This window comes from Trichomycterus rosablanca, chromosome 8, assembly GCF_030014385.1.
Source record: "Trichomycterus rosablanca isolate fTriRos1 chromosome 8, fTriRos1.hap1, whole genome shotgun sequence".
In the NCBI taxonomy this organism is placed as follows: domain Eukaryota; kingdom Metazoa; phylum Chordata; class Actinopteri; order Siluriformes; family Trichomycteridae; genus Trichomycterus; species Trichomycterus rosablanca.
In genome coordinates, this window is record NC_085995.1 from 21,868,504 (window position 1) to 21,886,154 (window position 17,651).

The following is a 17,651-nucleotide window of genomic DNA, read 5'->3' on the forward strand; positions in this document are numbered from 1 at the left end:
TCCATCAGCATTGCTGTGTCTTATCCACTCATACCAGCTCAACACACACTAACACACCACCACCATGTCAGTGTCACTGCAGTGCTGAGAATGATCCACCACCTAAATAATACCTACTCTGTGGTGGTCCTGGGAGAGTCCTGACCACTGAAAAACAGCATGAAAGGGGACTAACAAGGCATGTAGTGAAACAGATGGACTACAGTCAGTAGTTGTAGAACTACAAAGTGCTTCTATATGGTAAGTGGAGCTGATAAAATGGACAATGAGTGTAGAAACAAAGAGGTGATAGTTGTATAATGTGTCATAGTGGGGACAAACAAGTTTTACATTCATCACTTTGATTTAAATTGTTAAGTTAACCTTAAATAGTACAAATAGTACCTCCTTTTGTCACTGAATTTTACAGGCTCTAATTTAAATAAATGCCAGTGTGAATGGAAAGCCATTTTAAAAACTTAATTGAAAGCTTGGGCAGTGGAATGGGTTACTGCCTTATGGTGCTGATGGAGAAGAAGAACTGTACAGTTTTAGAGCAGGAGTGAAAATGAGGATAGTGCCCAGTACAGAAACAGTAAGGAAGGCCCAGAGAAAAATTCTGTCCAGCACTTGAGCCACGAACTTCCAATCATGCACCACCTGGAACAAGAGCAGAGCACCATCATCATTATTATCAGTAGCAGCATCACCTTGAACCTGTTTATCATTTAATATGCTCAAATTTGTCTATATTGAAACAAGCAAAGTAATTAGACACAATGTTGGTAAATCCACCCTTCATGTTAACTATTTTCTTCATATATTTAGAATCTGTATTCGTATACAAAAATGACCTAAGGAATAAATAGGAATAAAACCGATTTTTGTTGTAAACTGGCAATTCAATATAGAATTAATCGTAAATTAAAAACAATCATTATTTTCAAATCTCAGCTCTGCTATCCGACAGGCTGGGCACCTACATGAACAACAATTGGCTTTTGTTCATACAGGGTGGGAGCTGGACGGTGATTCCTCATAACTGATGCAATTATGACCTCTGCTGGCTGACGTGAGATAATACATTGATCAGGGTGTGGCTCTTTGTACACAAAGCTGATCCGCATATGAACTCGCCTCGTGCAGGTGAAAAGATGTAGTCGGCTACTGCACACGTGTCGGAGGGGGCGTGTGTCAGTCTCGGCTCTCCTCAACCAGGGTGGGGATCAACATCAGTAGAGAAGAAGCATAACACAGTTGGGTAATTGGATATGCCAAAGTCAGGAGAAAAGGGAAGAAAATGCATAAACAAAGTAAAATAAATTATTCATACCTCTCTGATAAAATGCTCCTTGCGGATGTGGTGTGAGATGTAGCGGATGGAACAGGTGGCGTTTTCCAACAAGTTGATCAGAGCCTGACCCTCACTCTCAGAGCCTAGTCGTGCTTTCCTGCTGCTGGGCTTAAAATCAGGACTTTGCGGTTCCAGCTCAGGGTACAGGTATCGGTCTGTGTGAGCACGCATGCACAGCAGCTGAGGCAGGCGCTGCAGGAAGAGCGCTCGTACCCATGGGGCCATTGGGTGGTAGGTTGTAGAGGAGCGGTGGTGCACGTTTATCACAAATACAGTCACAATAATGGAGAGGGTGACAAAGATCATGATAAAGAGCAGGTACTCGCCAATCAGAGGGATGACTTTAGATGAGGACGGTATGATTTCTTCAATAACCAGAAGGAAGACAGTGAGTGAAACGAGCACAGAGGTGGACAGCGACACCTTCTCACCCTCGTCTGATGGAAGATAGAAGACCAGCACAGTGAGGAAGGATAACCCCAAACAGGGAATGATCAGGAATAGGGTGTAGAACAGAGGAAGTCGTTTCAGTATGAAGGAATAGGTGATGAACGGGTAGGAAAGTCTGCCGTCCTGCCGTCTGCCCTTAATGCCAGTAGCACTCAGAATTTCCCACTCACCATTGTCGAAAAAGTCACTGCGATCTACCTGATGACTGACGAGGACCAGGTCCACCATTGTGCCATCATACGTCCAGGAGCCAAACTTCATTGAGCAGTTCTGACGATCAAATGGGAAAAATGTCACATCCATCATGCAGGCTGACTTGTAACTGGCTGGAGGGGTCCAGGTGACAGCACCATTATACTTTATAATAGCTTTGGTCATTAATGAGCCCTCAAAACGCCCATCAGCACTGCAAGAGATTCAAAACAAGCTCATTGGTATATACAGTATGTGGAAAGGACAATATTTGATATCAAAGAAAATATAAGGCTTTAATCCTAGTAACTTAATTTCAAGTTGTATATCTAAGTAATTCGAAAGGTCATACATGCCATTACTGTAATTGACAAAACAATTTTTTTAATTAAAAGAATTAGCATATGGGCGCTCAAGTGGCGCAGCGGTAAAACACGCTAGCACACCAGAGCTGACATTTTCGAACTTGTTTGAAACTCAGCTCTGCCATCCGGCTGGGCTGGGTGGCATCATGAACAACGATTTACTGTTTTTCAGGGTGGGATGAGCCAGACCAGGTTTCCTTAAAACGACCTCTGCTGGCTGATTAATGGCGCCTGCGCAAAGTTTGGAAATAATGCTGATCAGGGTGTGGCTCTCCAAACACAATGCTGATCCACATATGAACTCGCCTCGTGCAGGTGAAAAGAGGCAGTGAGTACTGCACATGTGTTGGATGGCAGCGTGTGTCACTTGCAAAGCTCCTCAGTCAGCAGTGGAGGGTTGTATCGGTAGAGATGAAGCGTAACACAGTCAGGGTGATTGGATACGACTAGATTAGGGGAGAAAATTGGGGGGAAAAGAATTAGCATATATTTTGCACTTGTGGTCTTTACACATATACTTATAATGTCCTGACCCAGTGTCCACACTGGCTGACAGATAGTAGAGGCAGATATGGGGTGGCAAAGAGTATTGATCCAAAGTGTAGTTTGCTATAAACTAGTGTTTTCTGGGGCTCAGTAAATGGTTGTAAGGGGTGGTCCTAGGGCTAATCAGACTCCGGCCGCTAGGGGTCAACAGCAAGCCAGCAATCAGGCCTAAAGCACAACACCTGTGCACAGGTCTATAAAAAGACAGAGAAGCAGTGAGAACTTGCTGGGTCTTTGTCTCATGTTGAGCAAACACAAACAGCCGGTATTCTGGGTAGAGGGCTGAGAGCTTTCACTCTTATCCTCACCTCTCTCTTGCAAAAAAAAAACAACACTTCATTCTCTCAGCTACTCTTCTGTTGGGAAAGCCTTTTGTTATAATGTCCTCTTTTCCTCGTGAATCTTGAGGTGGCCAGTGTTTCCCCTGGCAGTCTTTTGTTCTCAGTTTTCCCACTCAAACATTTCCCCAAAATGGGTGGTTTTTGTATTTTTCTTTTGTACCTCTTTGAGTCTATTGGGTTTTAACCCACCTGAGCGGAGATATTTTCTATAGAGCCTACTGGGTTGAGTGGTAGTGTTCAGTAGCTAACGCAGCGGCCTGGGTTCAAGTCCCACTCAGTTTTTGTTTTTTGAGTTTTATTATCTGTTCCACAATTCAATTACAATGCTAGTGTAGCATTGTACAATCAAGCTTTGTATTTAAAATCAACAGCTGTATTAAAGTATGATGTGTCAGCCCAAGATTTGTGGGTACTGGATAATTAAAAAAGAAAACTGCAAAATGTTCTCATTGCCAATATTAATTATAAGGGTGTTCTGTAATTGCAGAACATGTTTATTATATCATTGTCTGTCTGTATACAATATGAAAACATTGTAAAGAATTTCACTGTAATAGTAAAATACTGCCAGCTGAGGCACCACATCTATCAGTATTTTACAGAATATTGACAATTACTGTGTTTTTATGATCATTTTACAGTACATGCCAGCATGCTGCTGTTATTTAACAGTTTATCTAATGTAATTTAACAGTATCAATGTATTTTGACATGAAGTATAGTAGATTACAGTATGTCAGCATATTACTGTTTATTTACAAACGTTACTTATGCATTTAAGTTTTATAAATCCTTACAAATAAAAAAGCAGAATTCTAGAAGTTTATACATTCAAGAAAATATTGCTGTAGTTTATTTAAAGTCCTCAATGATACGTATAAACTTTACTGAAATCATGAGTATAAGATGCAGAGTTCAAATAGCACATGTAAAATTGGATTTTAAAAAATGTCAAATTTGTCAAAACAAATTGTGTTTATTTATGTCTGAAAATTGTACTGTACTTGTAAGCTTATGACAAACATACTTCTCATACAGCACAATGTCTGGCAACCAAATGCTCTCTGATGGCACTCTGATGAAAGTTATACCACCATAGTCCTCTGGGTCCCACCGCAGCTTATAATCCACCCACTCCTGCACATACAGTTTACAAAAACATTCAAATATATGCAAGCTTAAAGTATCCAGTACAGACATGTTTATAAATGATTTGAGATGTGTAATTATTTGCATTTATTAATAATAATATTGGCAGTTCGATAACTTACCTGCCAGAGCCACACATTAGTGGTCATGAGTTGGTTCTTCTCATCCTGAATGACAAATTACATTGAAAAAAGAAAAAACATGAAAATATACATTCTGATTTAAAAAGAAAAATTTATTTACAGATACACAACACAGTCAAAAACTTGGACATCCAACATCCTAACATATTTAAACATGAGCATTAACATAAAATTTGCTTCCTTAACAGCCTTCACTCTTCTAAAGAGACTTTCTACAATATTTTAAAACATGATCGTTATCATGATCATTATTATTATACTATTACTATACTAATACTATATTATAATATTATTGTTGTTATTATTATTCAAAGCAGTTAATCTTCACCTCAGAAAAAAATATAAATATTTCATTTTATTAAGCCATATTTCTGTCAACATCAAAATATCTTTATACAATGATTAGACATAAAAAAAAATCATCAATAAAGCTGACATTTGATTCTTCAACTAAAGTCATAATCTTTAGTTAATCAACAATCTTAAAAATACATTTAAAATATATATATATTGAATATTTTAAGAAAGTTTAAAATCAAACAAATTCATTTTTTAAAAATTCCTCTTTTGTCTTGTCAAATCAAACCAAAATTAATGGATGAACTGAAAGGTTAAGCTTCAACAATATTTATCAAGTCTTTACACTAATTAGACACTGAGCCATTAAACATTTAAAATACTTGAGAAATCTAAACAAGTAAACTGCTCTAGTATTCTAGAGTTATATGGGCTACATGAGGATAAATTAATGTATGGGGAGAAAATACTTTATATGGGTTTTACTATAAATGCACATCAGAAATTACTTTATATAGGTGTTTTTATTTAGTTATTTATTTACATAGTTTGCAATGGAGCTTATACACTGAGTAATCTACATTTGTTAATAACATTAATAAAGGTACCTAAATTGTATTTAAACACTGATGATTCAAAAGTGTCTTTTTATTTCAGAGAGTTCTCTATAACAATCTATTCTAAAATGTAAAATGTACTATATTTTCTGGCTAATTAAAAAGCATACACTAATTAGCGCAGCAAATAAGCAGCTCCATATACAGAAGGACTTGACTGACATTAAAATCATCACTAGTATTATAATGATTAGCAATTTGAGCTACCATTCATCATAGCTCTCATGTCCTCAGCATTTGTTTAAAACTCTGGGTGAAATTTTGAAGTTCAGGTCTGGTAAAGTCATATACTCACAAAGTCAATCCTAAATCATCTTGCTCTCAGACTAGTATAGTCATTGTGCTTTTTTATGATATTAAAGCCTGACAGGAAAAAAAGATATATGACTGTTATATCTGTCTATGATATTCTTTCAGGGTTATATAACACTGGGCTCTGCCTTTATAAATTTACAATAGGCTGTGTTGATGCTTTCTTGTAACATAAAATGATGGTTATTTGAAATATCCATCAAACAACGCAAAGTCAAATATAATAAATGCCCATAAGCCTATTTACTCTGTGCAATTATGGAATCATTATTTTTTCATATTTGTTAAAATCTTATTAAGAAAGACACACAAATACAATTTATTTGGTGGTTTTGTATTTGTCATAGATTTGTATAAGAGTGGACATCTGTGTCATCACTGTTTTTGGCTATGCTTTCAGTGCCTGGTGTCCACTGAATACAGACACCTGGGTCTCAGTGTGTTCCCTGATAAATAATTCTGGACTAGTAAAGTCAAATTAATTTCATCTAGAGCAGCACAAAACCATGTTTTTTAAGACTGCTGTAGGCTTTTTGTATATTGTTGCAGTTTGGGGCATTAACGATGTCTACAATGATTCTCTTTCTCTGAATGTATGATGGTAACTTGAAGATAATTTCCAAAGTTTACAAAATACAAAATGTTTGTGTATTTTCTAAAAATATGACCAAAACACCAAAAAAGTCAAAAATATACACATTGCAACTTGAATTATCAATTATCAATTTAGTTCCATAAATAAAGTTCTAGAATGTTTTTCTACATTTGTGGCATGACCTTCAAAATCATTATTTAGTGATTAAGATTGACTACAGCTAGTGGCTTTACTGTGACAATACAAACAGGCTGTGTTTGTTTACTAAAGCACTTTAGGGTCATTATCTGTATAAAGAACTGTTTTTATTCTTGCACTGCAGTCTCTAAACTCATGGTTTGCAAATTGTGCTTGCCTAAACCAGGGTGAGTAGACATAGTGAGAAATTAAAGTAAGTATAAGTTAGTAAAATGGCCACATCACAGAGTGTGAGTGAAATATTGTTGGAGCAAGCCACCACTCAGCATCACCCCTGGGCACATGTAGTGTCAGACATGGCTGTCCACTTTTGTTCTTTCATTAGGCATTGCTGGAGCTATGGTGAAAACATGGATTACTTTGTTTTGGTGGACCAAGTAGTTATTGAGTTGGTATTCCAATTTTCAACCCTTACTTTAATTTTTCCTACTCATTGGTAATGCATTGTGCTGGGAATGTGTTGCTGCATGTGTGGTGAGCATCAGCCATTTGAAATTCTTCTTTTATGGGTGAGCATTTGGAATGTGATGTCCACAACTCCGTTTAAATGCTCATCTGTCTGTTCTATAGTCTATCCTCTTGGGGCTGGGGCAAATTTTGAATTGGTTTCCCTTTATTGGTTTCATTTTCCCTTATTGGCCACTAGTTCTTTTGTTTGTGGCTCTTCAGCCACAGGGAGAACATTTTAAACTCCACACAGAAAGCACCCTGTCCTTCTGGCCGGGAAAATCAAACCTAGACCCTTCTTGCTGTGAGGTAGCAGCACTACCCACTAAACCATCATGCCGTCCTTGTTAATAATTAAATGTTTTTAAGAATCATATTATTAACAGTAAACTGGCCAATCAAGCACATGTATGCTTATATTGCCCAAGTGGTTGAAAATTTTCAGATAAAGCCAAGTTGCTGTTTACAGAGGTTCAGACTGCAACAAAAATGAGCATAATGAGCCAGAGGATTTTGTCACACCTACCTACAATGTTGGTTTAAAGTAACAAGGTTTTAAAATTTTCCAGTCAAAATACTGGCCTAAATCCCATTAAGCTCAAGCAGGGACATAAACTAATGTAAATGTAATCACACAAAAGCCGTGGTTGTATGATATGAAAAGCTGACCTGGGCATCAGGACTTCTACTGTTTGGGAATATTTCAGGAAAGTAAGCACTGTGAATAATTTACTCCCACTATGACTTGAACAGGAAAAAGCTCTCTGAGAATCAGGACACAAGCCAAACAGATTAAAAGGAAACAGACAGAAAAGGGAACATTTTAAAGAAAGAACTGAAATATATAATGCAATACATTTTCAGGACCATGGAGAGCACATCAATGTCACATCAGCACCACAGATATAAGAATTCTGCTGGCAAAAACACTGGTTAACATATGGCATCTTTAATTTTTACTTCTGGTAGTGTAAAAAGTCATATAATTTCATTATTTATTATTATTATTATTTATGTCATTTTAGTTTAAAGCATGGCCTTCCTATAATTACTATGATTATGTTTACAGGTGGTGAGTTTTCCGTGTTCTTATTAACATGGCCAGTTTGATCAGCAACAATTATCTGCATGTTTAAAAGATATAAACCAGTGGGCTTTTGCCAAGGTCAGGAGTAAAATCCAGCTCTGGCCTCTTTTGCTTTGTATACCCACTATCCTCTTTTCTGTGTGGAGTTTGCATGTTCTCCCCATGTCTGCGTGAGTTTACTCTGCGTGCTTCGGTTTCCTCCCACAGTCCAAAGATGTGCAAGTGAGGTAAATTGGAAAAACTAAATTGTCCATGACTGTGTTCAATATAACCTTGTGTGAACTGATGAACCTTGTGTAATGAGTAACTACCGTTCCTGTCATAAATGTAACCAAAAGTGTCAAACATGATGATAAAATCCTAATAAACAAACCCAGTATCCTTTGTATTCACTGTATCATCTGTTATCCAATTTGATTTCTTAATGATTTCTTACTTTTTCCCATGTTTTTATCTGTTTCTTCTTTGATGATCTCGTTAAGTTCCATCCATAGCTCCTATGGTTTGGTTTTCTGTCTATTATGTGAAGCATGTGTAGCATGATGTTTTTGTTTTGAAGACAGGTGGCATGTTCTCCATGTCATATTTTGGAAGCCTGATAAATTGATTGATTTTTGTTTGTAGACTGTTCAACAATCAGTTCCTATAACCAGCAGGACATCTTGTTTACAGGTCTTCTTCGCTGACTACTATTGTTGGGTTATACACCTGAATGGTAGTAATGTTGTATGGTTGCACATGAAATTGGATTGACACCAGCTGACAGTTCACAGTTTTGTGTCCAATACTTGCTGACATCATAGTTAACAATAAAAGCTACTCCAGTTCCTCTTTTGGTTTTCATGACTTGAGTAATAAATAGTGTGTTCTCCAAATTGAAAGAGAAGACCAGGGGTTTTTAACCTTTTTGGGGATTGCAGAAACAGCAGCGAGTACTTGCTTTTGATGTAGGTGAGTGCAGAAAATGTTGTTTCACACAGACATATAGAAGGCAAAAGGTAATAGTACATCAATTACTAGGTTCACCAGTTCAGGATACAGTTCAGAATGCTTTGACTGAGTGCCAAAACTCTTGATGTAGATGGCTTACTGGCATCGAGGGTATCAGAATGGATGGCTATGCTAGTGAAGTCCTTGGCTGAAACAACGCAATCATCCCCTTAACTCCCTTAGACCTATTTTTAAGTGTTGCAAGCCACCGGTCCATTTTTCAGGCTGAGCTAGACAGGTACTTGCAGGGACTTTTCACCTCAAATGTAGGTACTTTAAATAAATAATATATTATGTACTTACTTTTTCCACTACTGCAGAATTATTTTTTATTATATTTACATAATTAAATGTGTACCATATGGCTCCTAATAACAGTTTTTTTTACCATTTCAATGGTTAGTTGTTTTTAAACAATTATTGGCAAAGCATACTCTGGATATTGAGCTGCACACTACTGAACGCATTATTCATTTATTTACAACATTATTATAAAATGTGGTTTAGGACACAGCTTGTTTTAAGCACCAACATAGGGCAATATTAATAATGGAGTTGGCCAGCCTTTGTAACTATAACAGTCTGTAAGCGTTTTCAGTGAGGTTTAGGTGCACTATTCTTTTACAAGGGGACCAGTAAATTACAGTTCAAACAGTCACTTCTTCAAATTCAACATAATAAAATTAGATAAATCTGGACATATTCCACACGTGGAGAATTTTCCAAGACCACACAAAACAGCAATCAATCAGTGGCTGTTGAGCAAGTAGTGAATTCACTGTGTGCAGGTTCTTACCACATCTACAAGCTGAGATATTTTTAGGCCAAATCGAACTTTAACTGTGTTGTTGGAATGCTGAGTAGGTCGCACCCATCTCTGGTAGTCCTGAAAAAGGTCCCTCAGCAGGGCATCCTCCCTCTCTGCCAAAGATACAAACTCTCCAGCATCTACTCACACAGAAAGAGAGAGAGAGAGAGAGAGAGAGAGAAAGAGAGAGAGAATAACAGACACAATAGATTCACTATGAATAATTCTGTAGTTTTAAGGTTTTCAATTTTAGTCTTATCAAGTTATATTAGTGACACATAACTTAATCTCTCCTGCAGTTACAACAAAGTCATCATGTTAAGCTTAAAAATACACAAAAGTCAGGCTGCAGTAGACACAGTGAAATGAGAAGGACGGACAGAAACCTGATCCTTATCTCCTCATCAGCATAACAGGATCTGGCAATAGCTCAATCAAAAAATGTATTCCTACTGAACATTCAGTGAACTGCCCAGGATACAAAAACCACTATTTTATACCTATGGTTGCATTTGCTATACTGGGAAGCTTACTGGTTGGTCAGCACAGTAAATGCCCGCACCCTGGTAAAATTAGTTTTATACTGGACATTCTCATACATTTTCTTTCTTCACATTTTATGTGTAACATTATGTACACTCCTTCTGGACATGGTTACCATGAGGCTTCTTTTTTGCACAGGAAAGTTTTAAGTGTCATTTGTGCATGTAACTCTGTATTGTAGTGCTTGACAAAGGTTTGCCAAAGTAATCCCTTGCCCATGTGTTCATATTAGCTATTGATGAATGACAGCTCTTAATGCAGAGCTGTCTGATAGATCGGAGGTCCTGGGTGTTCAGCTTACTCTTGCGCCCTTGCCCTTTACGCAGTGAAATTCCTCCATGTATTGTTTATTGATATTATGCTCTGTAGAGGGAGAAATATGCAAATAACTTCCAAACCTTTTTTCAGGGACAATGTTTAAAAACCTTTCAATCATTTCCTCACACCTTTCAATCATTGTTGACAAACTGGAGTCTCTGCCCATCTTTGCTCCTCAAGAAGTCTTTTGTGTAAACAAAGTGAAAGTCAAAGAAACAATTCTTCACAATTTTAGAAACATTCTGGTTTTCAAATCTGATTTCAGCATCTGTACACATCAGGACTTACCTGTTTTTTTTATTTTTTATTAAAAGTTATACATGTCACTGTGTAACGGCCACATCATTTAATGCATCTTAAATAGTGGTCGCTTAAGGCACTTTTAGATTCTTTAGTTCTTTAAATTGCGTTAAATTAGAATGAATGGAGAAAGTTTTGGAATATATTTGATCGTAGATTGTTTCTTGTAGAATAACTTCATATTTTGGATGTTTGTTGACCGACAATTTGCTAAAGGAACTTGAATGTCAGGCCTATGGCCATTTTACATTTATAAACCGCTCACTTACACATAAACCGTCATTTATTTACCGGTAAAAACACATGCTGGAACCAGAGCTGGGATCTCGAATACATCGTATCGAATCTCAGCTCTGCCTACCGGCTAAGGCTGAGCGGCCACATGAACAACTGTTGGCCTGTTGTTCAGATTTGGGCGGGACTAAGCCGGATGGGGTCTCTCTTCCATGACTGGTACAGTTACGACCTCTGCTGGCTGATTGACGGCCCCTGCACAGAGATGAGAAAAGAGTGCTCTCAGGGTGTGTCTCTCCGTACACAACGCTGAGCTGCACTGCACTCGTCAAAGTGCGGGTGATAAAATGCATACGACATGCTGCCCACGTGTCGGCCCACGTGGGTTAGCTTCGTTCTCCTCAATCAGAGCGGGGATCGGCATTGATGGAGAAGAAGCATGACGCAATCAGGCAATTGGGCGCGCTAAAAGGGAGAAAAGGGGGAGAAAATGCATAAACAGAAAATATATATATATAAACATTTATATAGGAGAATCACAAGGCTTTTATTATAAAATTGTTAAACAATCATTTATTATTATTAGTAGTAGTAGTAGTACTATCATTATTATTATTATTATTTCTATATATCACGTAGTAAGTGAGTGGGTTGCACTGCAGTTAATTCAATAATTACAATCATAGCTACATTAATTTAACTAACGTATCATTGTTTTCTGTGTAGTGCACATTTTATGTATTTTTAAACGTATTATATTTAAACGTACTTCTTATTATTTACCTACAGTATAGTTAAGTACATTCAGTGATAAAGTATCTATTAAAATCGACATAGCGTGTTTAACACACTAATCACACTAATTAAACAGTCTGATAGACACAAATTTAGAAACATTCTGGTTTTAGAATCTGATTTCAGCATCTGTACACATCAGGACTTACCTGTCATCATCAGCACGGTAAATAACAGCAAAAATCCAAATACCAGCAACTTCATTTCTGTCCTTTAATCAAACGGATAAACTAATAAACACCAACTACGCTGAAAAAAATACACACTGTATTACAGAAGTCCCGAGTGTGTAATTAATACACGTGTTTCATTGTGTTTAGTATAAAACTAATCCCAGCTCTGTGCCTGGACTGGACTCACCTCACACACAAGCGCGGGGGGTAAGGGGAGTCGCCCAGAGAGCACGTGACTGAGCTGGACCCAAATAAAATAGCATACCATCATACTACATAGTGTGCACTATATCAAAATAAAACACAGCCAGTTGTAACTACGTAAAGGTTGATCAATGCAGGGGTTCAATCAACCAACTACAAAGGTTTTCACTATCCACTAAAAAAGTCTTTTCTAATATAAGTAGACAAAAGTACACAACATTATAGTCAACAACATTCAGGAATATGCAATTTTATTGTATTAGTGTGTTTTTTTTTTTGTTTTTTTTATAAAACGTAAAATGTGCTATTAATAAACAACCATGGGAATCAGTAAATGAATCTTAAATAAATATTTAATATCAAGAATGGACAAAGATGGCACCAGTAATATTGTTTGGCTGCTTCCCAAACTTTTTGCAGCCAAGGACCTTTAATGTGCACACAAATCATATGGTTCCCAAAGATATCTTTCATTTTATCAGCTGCTTCTGTCATGGTCAGGGTCATGGTGGGTTTGTAATACCCTGGACAGGGCACCAATATATCACAGGGCTTCAGCCATTCCTCTGTCTTCATACATAGCAAATCATGTATGAGCAAACAACTGGTCGGCCAATAGCACTGCTGAGATTCACGTTTTAATATTATGCTAGTAGGCTACTGATTTTTGTGGCCAAAGAACTTTTTTTTTTTTTGCATTTTTTTAAAACTACAAAATATTCCACAGTAAGCTAGAGTTCAACTCCTGTCAGCCATAAACAGAAACCTTAAGCTACAGTAAGCACATGGCTCTTCGAAACTGGACAGCTGAAGATAACTGAAATAACATTGCCCAGTTTAATGAATCTCAATTTCTGCTGTGATATGCAGATGGTAGGGTCTGCTAGAGCGCAGCAGCTATTACACAAAAACCCCTAGCAACACCCCCCTACAGTCCACCTTGAAATCTGAAAACAAAAGTTTAGACCCAAAGCTCAATTGTCTTGAACCCCATACCTTGAAGCAGTTACCTTACTATGCCACAATTTCAGGATATATCAGAAGAGCTGTGACCTGCTGAAATTCAAACCCGGATCTCAGTGGTAGTGGACTGAATATTTACTTGCTGCGCCACACGAGTCCCCCCTGTAAAACCTACGTTATTGTAAAATACTGCTAAAGAAATAGAGAAAGACACATTTTCATTGTATTATTTTTATTTATTTTAGTTGGATGTCAAAATACCAGCCATACTCCCCATGTATGTCCTTCTTAGTACTTGCACACAAAAAGGGTTTGAAAAATAATATAAATATTTATACAGACTTCTTAATAATGCATCCCTCTTTCCATTTGCACCCTCTCAAACCTAAAGTGTTTTCATCATCCAGGTCCATAGGAACTTATCTTTAACTAAAAATAGTCCTGAATAACTTGAGCACCAAATTCTGCAAACCTTACCACCATGATGACTTGTCATGTACATTTTCACAGCTGATTTGGTATGTGTGCATGGCCAGATCAGCATAAAATTCAGTGATAATGTACTAGGAAGCCATGTAGAAAGTGACCTAAAAGTGTTCATGTGTAATTCTAATAGTGACCTAACAGTGTTCATGTGTAATTCTAATAGTGACCTAATAGTGTTCATTAGTAATTCTAATAGTGACCTAATAGTGTTCATGTGTAATTTTAATAGTGACCTAAAAGTGTTCATGTGTAATTCTAATAGTGACCTAAGTGTTCATGTGTAATTCTAATAGTGACCTAATAGTGTTAATTAGTCATTCTAATAGTGACCTAATAGTGTTCATTAGTAATTCTAATAGTGACCTAATAGTGTTCATGTGTAAGTCTAAGTGACCTAATAGTGTTCATGTGTAATTCTAATAGTGACCTAATAGTGTTCATGTGTAATTTTAATAGTGACCTAATAGTGTTCATGTGTAATTCTAATACTGACCTAATAGTCAATGATAGCTCAGTGGTTAAGGTACTGGACTAGTAAACAGAAGGTTGCCGGTTCAAGCCCTGCCACCACCAAGTTGCCACTGTTGGGTCCCTGAGCAAGGCCCTTAACCCTCAATTGCTCATCGTGTTTCGCTCACTGTGTAAGTCGCTTTGGATAAAAGCGTCTGCTAAATGCTGAAAATGTAAATGTAAATGTAATAGTGTTCATGTGTAATTTTAATAGTGACCTAATAGTGTTCATGTGTAATTCTAATAGCGACCTAATAGTGTTCATGTGTAATTTTAATAGTGACCTGATAGTGTTCATGTGTTATTCTAATAGTGACCTAATAGTGTTCATGTGTAAGTCTAATAGTGACCTGATAGTGTTCATGTGTAATTGTAAGTGACCTAATAGTGTTCATGTGTAAGTCTAATAGTGACCTGATAGTGTTCATGTGTAATTTTAATAGTGACCTAATAGTGTTCATGTGTAATGCTAATAGTGACCTAATAGTGTTCATGTGTAATTGTAATACTGACCTAATAGTGCTCATGTGTAATTCTAACACTGACCTAAGTGTTCATGTGTAATTTTAATACTGACCTAATAGTGTTCATGTGTAATTCTAATAGTGACCTAATAGTGTTCATGTGTAATTTTAATACTGACCTAATAGTGTTCATGTGTAATTTTAATACTGACCTAATAGTGTTCATGTGTAATTCTAATACTGACCTAATAGTGTTCATGTGTAATTTTAATAGTGACCTAATAGTGTTCATGTGTAATTTTAATAATGACCTAATAGTGTTCATGTGTAATTCTAATACTGACCTAATAGTGTTCATTTTAATAGTGACCTAATAGTGTTCATGTGTAATTCTAATAGTGACCTAATAGTGTTCATGTGTAATTCTAATAGTGACCTAATAGTGTTCATGTGTAATTCTAAAAGTGACCTAATAGTGTTCATGTGTAATTCTAATAGTGACCTAATAGTGTTCATGTGTAATTTTAATAGTGACCTAATAGTGTTCATGTGTAATTCTAATAGTGACCTAATAGTGTTCATTAAAGCAATAAGCCACGAGAGACCGTGCATTACTGTGATTTTCTCACAGGGAAGGTTGTTTTGGCACGACGCGGAGCGGAGTGCCTAAAACGTCTTTCCCCGTGATAAAATCATAGCAGTAACGCACAGTCTCGAGTGCCTTATTGCTTTTATAAAACAGCGGTCAACATAAAATATAATAAAAAACAATGTTCAATTTATAAATGTTTTTAGAACTGGTGGTGGATTTCCGCAGGTGCAGACCCACCTTGTCACCGGTAAACATCCAGGGAATGGACATTGAGAGAGTGGACTCTTACAAGTACCTGGGTGTTCACCTCAACAACAAACTGGACTGGTCAGTTAACACTAACGCACTTTATAAAAAAGGTCAGAGCAGACTCTACCTACTCAGGAGACTGCGGTCATTTGGAGTGCGGGGGGAACTCTTGAGGACTTTTTTTGATACAGTGGTGGCATCAGCCATCTTTTATGGAGTGGTATGTTGGGGCAGCAGCATATCTACAGCGGACAGGAACAGACTAGACAAACTTATTAAGAGGGCCGGCTCTGTCCTGGGGAGCCCCTTAGACCCAGTGCAGGTGGTGGGAGACAGAAGGATGTTAGCCAAGCTGGCATCCATGCTGGAGAACGACTCCCACCCCATGCATGAGACTCTGGCAGCACTGGGCAGCTCCTTCAGTGACAGGCTGCTTCACCCCAAATGTGTGAAGGAGCGGTATCGCAGGTCCTTCCTTCCTGCTGCTGTTAGACTGTATAACCAGCACTGCTCCAGACAGATCACGCACACACTCTAAATAATTCATTATTCATAACAATGTGCAACTTCTTCCCCATGTAATTATTACAATGTGCAATGTGTGCAATATTTTTTTCCCATGTGCAATTTATGTTTGTAATTATTTGTAAATATTTAGTTTTTTTCAGAGTTTTTGACTTTTTATTATTATTATTATTATACACTGTACTTTTTATTGTCTATTTTTTGTACTGAGTGCTTTACTGTCCCTTCACTGCTGCAACACTGTGAATTTCCCCACTGTGGGACTAATAAAGGATTATCTTATCTTATCTTATTTACGAAAATACTTGCAAAAAGCATTCTTCCGCGACCCCAGGTAGTTCATTAACAGTGTTGCTAGGCAACATGAGGGCGAACATAACGTTCACTTTTTCTTTTTAGTGGCGTATTAATATGGAATGATGTGAGGAGGTCATAGGTGTGCGTTTATCGGGGATTTTACAACGGCTTCGAACGTGGCTCAGCCAATCAGATTTTAGGACCGGAACTATCTGTTTTATACGTGTAATTCTAATAGTGACCTAATAGTGTTTTTATGTGGAATTTCAAAGTGACCCTAAAGGGTTCTGATGTCTTATTCTAATAGTGACCTAATGTTACTATTTTTTTAATTCTGCGCCCTTATTTGATTTTGAGAATCATGCTAATTAAAGCAATAAGCCACGAGAGGCCGTGCATTACTGTGATTTTAGCACGGGGATGACGTTTTTGGCACGACGCGAAGCGGAGTGCCTAAAACTTCTTTCCCCGTGCTAAAATCATAACAGTAATGCACGGTCTCGAGTGGCTTATTGCTTTTATAAAACGGCGGTCAACATAAAATATAATAAATACAACAATGTTTAATTCATAAATGTATTTATTGTGTATAAACTTACAATAAAGCATTCTTCCGCGACGCAAAATAGTTCGATTAACAGTGTTGCTAGGCAACATGAGGGCGAAAATAACATACATTTTTTCTTTTCAGTGGCGTATTAATATGGAATGATGTGAGGCGGTCATAGGTGTGCGTTTATCGGGGATTTTACAACGGCTTCGAACGCGGCTCAGCCAATCAGATTTTAGGACCGGAACTATCCGTTTTATAAAGTAACCTAAAGGTATTCTAATGTATAATACTAATACTGACCAAAAAGTGTTAGTGTTTAATTTAAAAAATAACATGTGTTCTAATGTGTAATTCTTAAAATGACCTAATAGAGTTCTAATGTGTACCTCAAACAGTGACTTAACAGTATTGTATTGTGTATTTATAGTAGTGACCAATTGCTGCTTCAATATCTTTTTCTAATAGTGCCCTAATCATTATCTGTTCTACAAAGTATGGTCAAAGGTATGTGGACAAATGTCAGGTTCAGATAGATCATTAAGTTCCTATGTTTATAACCGTTGCAAAGAGGTGTA

The 17,651-nt window shown here is 37.2% G+C and overlaps 1 protein-coding gene across 1 annotated transcript; it reads right to left on the reverse strand.

The window, feature by feature from the left end:
* Nucleotides 1-495: 495 nt before the first annotated feature.
* On the reverse strand, nt 496-9,897 carry LOC134318972 (neuronal acetylcholine receptor subunit non-alpha-2). The gene is made up of 5 exons (XM_062999928.1): nt 9,859-9,897; nt 4,499-4,543; nt 4,255-4,364; nt 1,313-2,189; nt 496-639 (listed from the first exon to the last, which is right to left on the reverse strand). Exons 2-5 carry the CDS (start codon nt 4,523-4,525, stop codon nt 496-498), a joined length of 1,158 nt encoding a protein of 385 aa, XP_062855998.1. The 5' UTR covers nt 4,526-4,543; nt 9,859-9,897.
* Between the last annotated feature and the right edge of the window lie 7,754 nt (nt 9,898-17,651).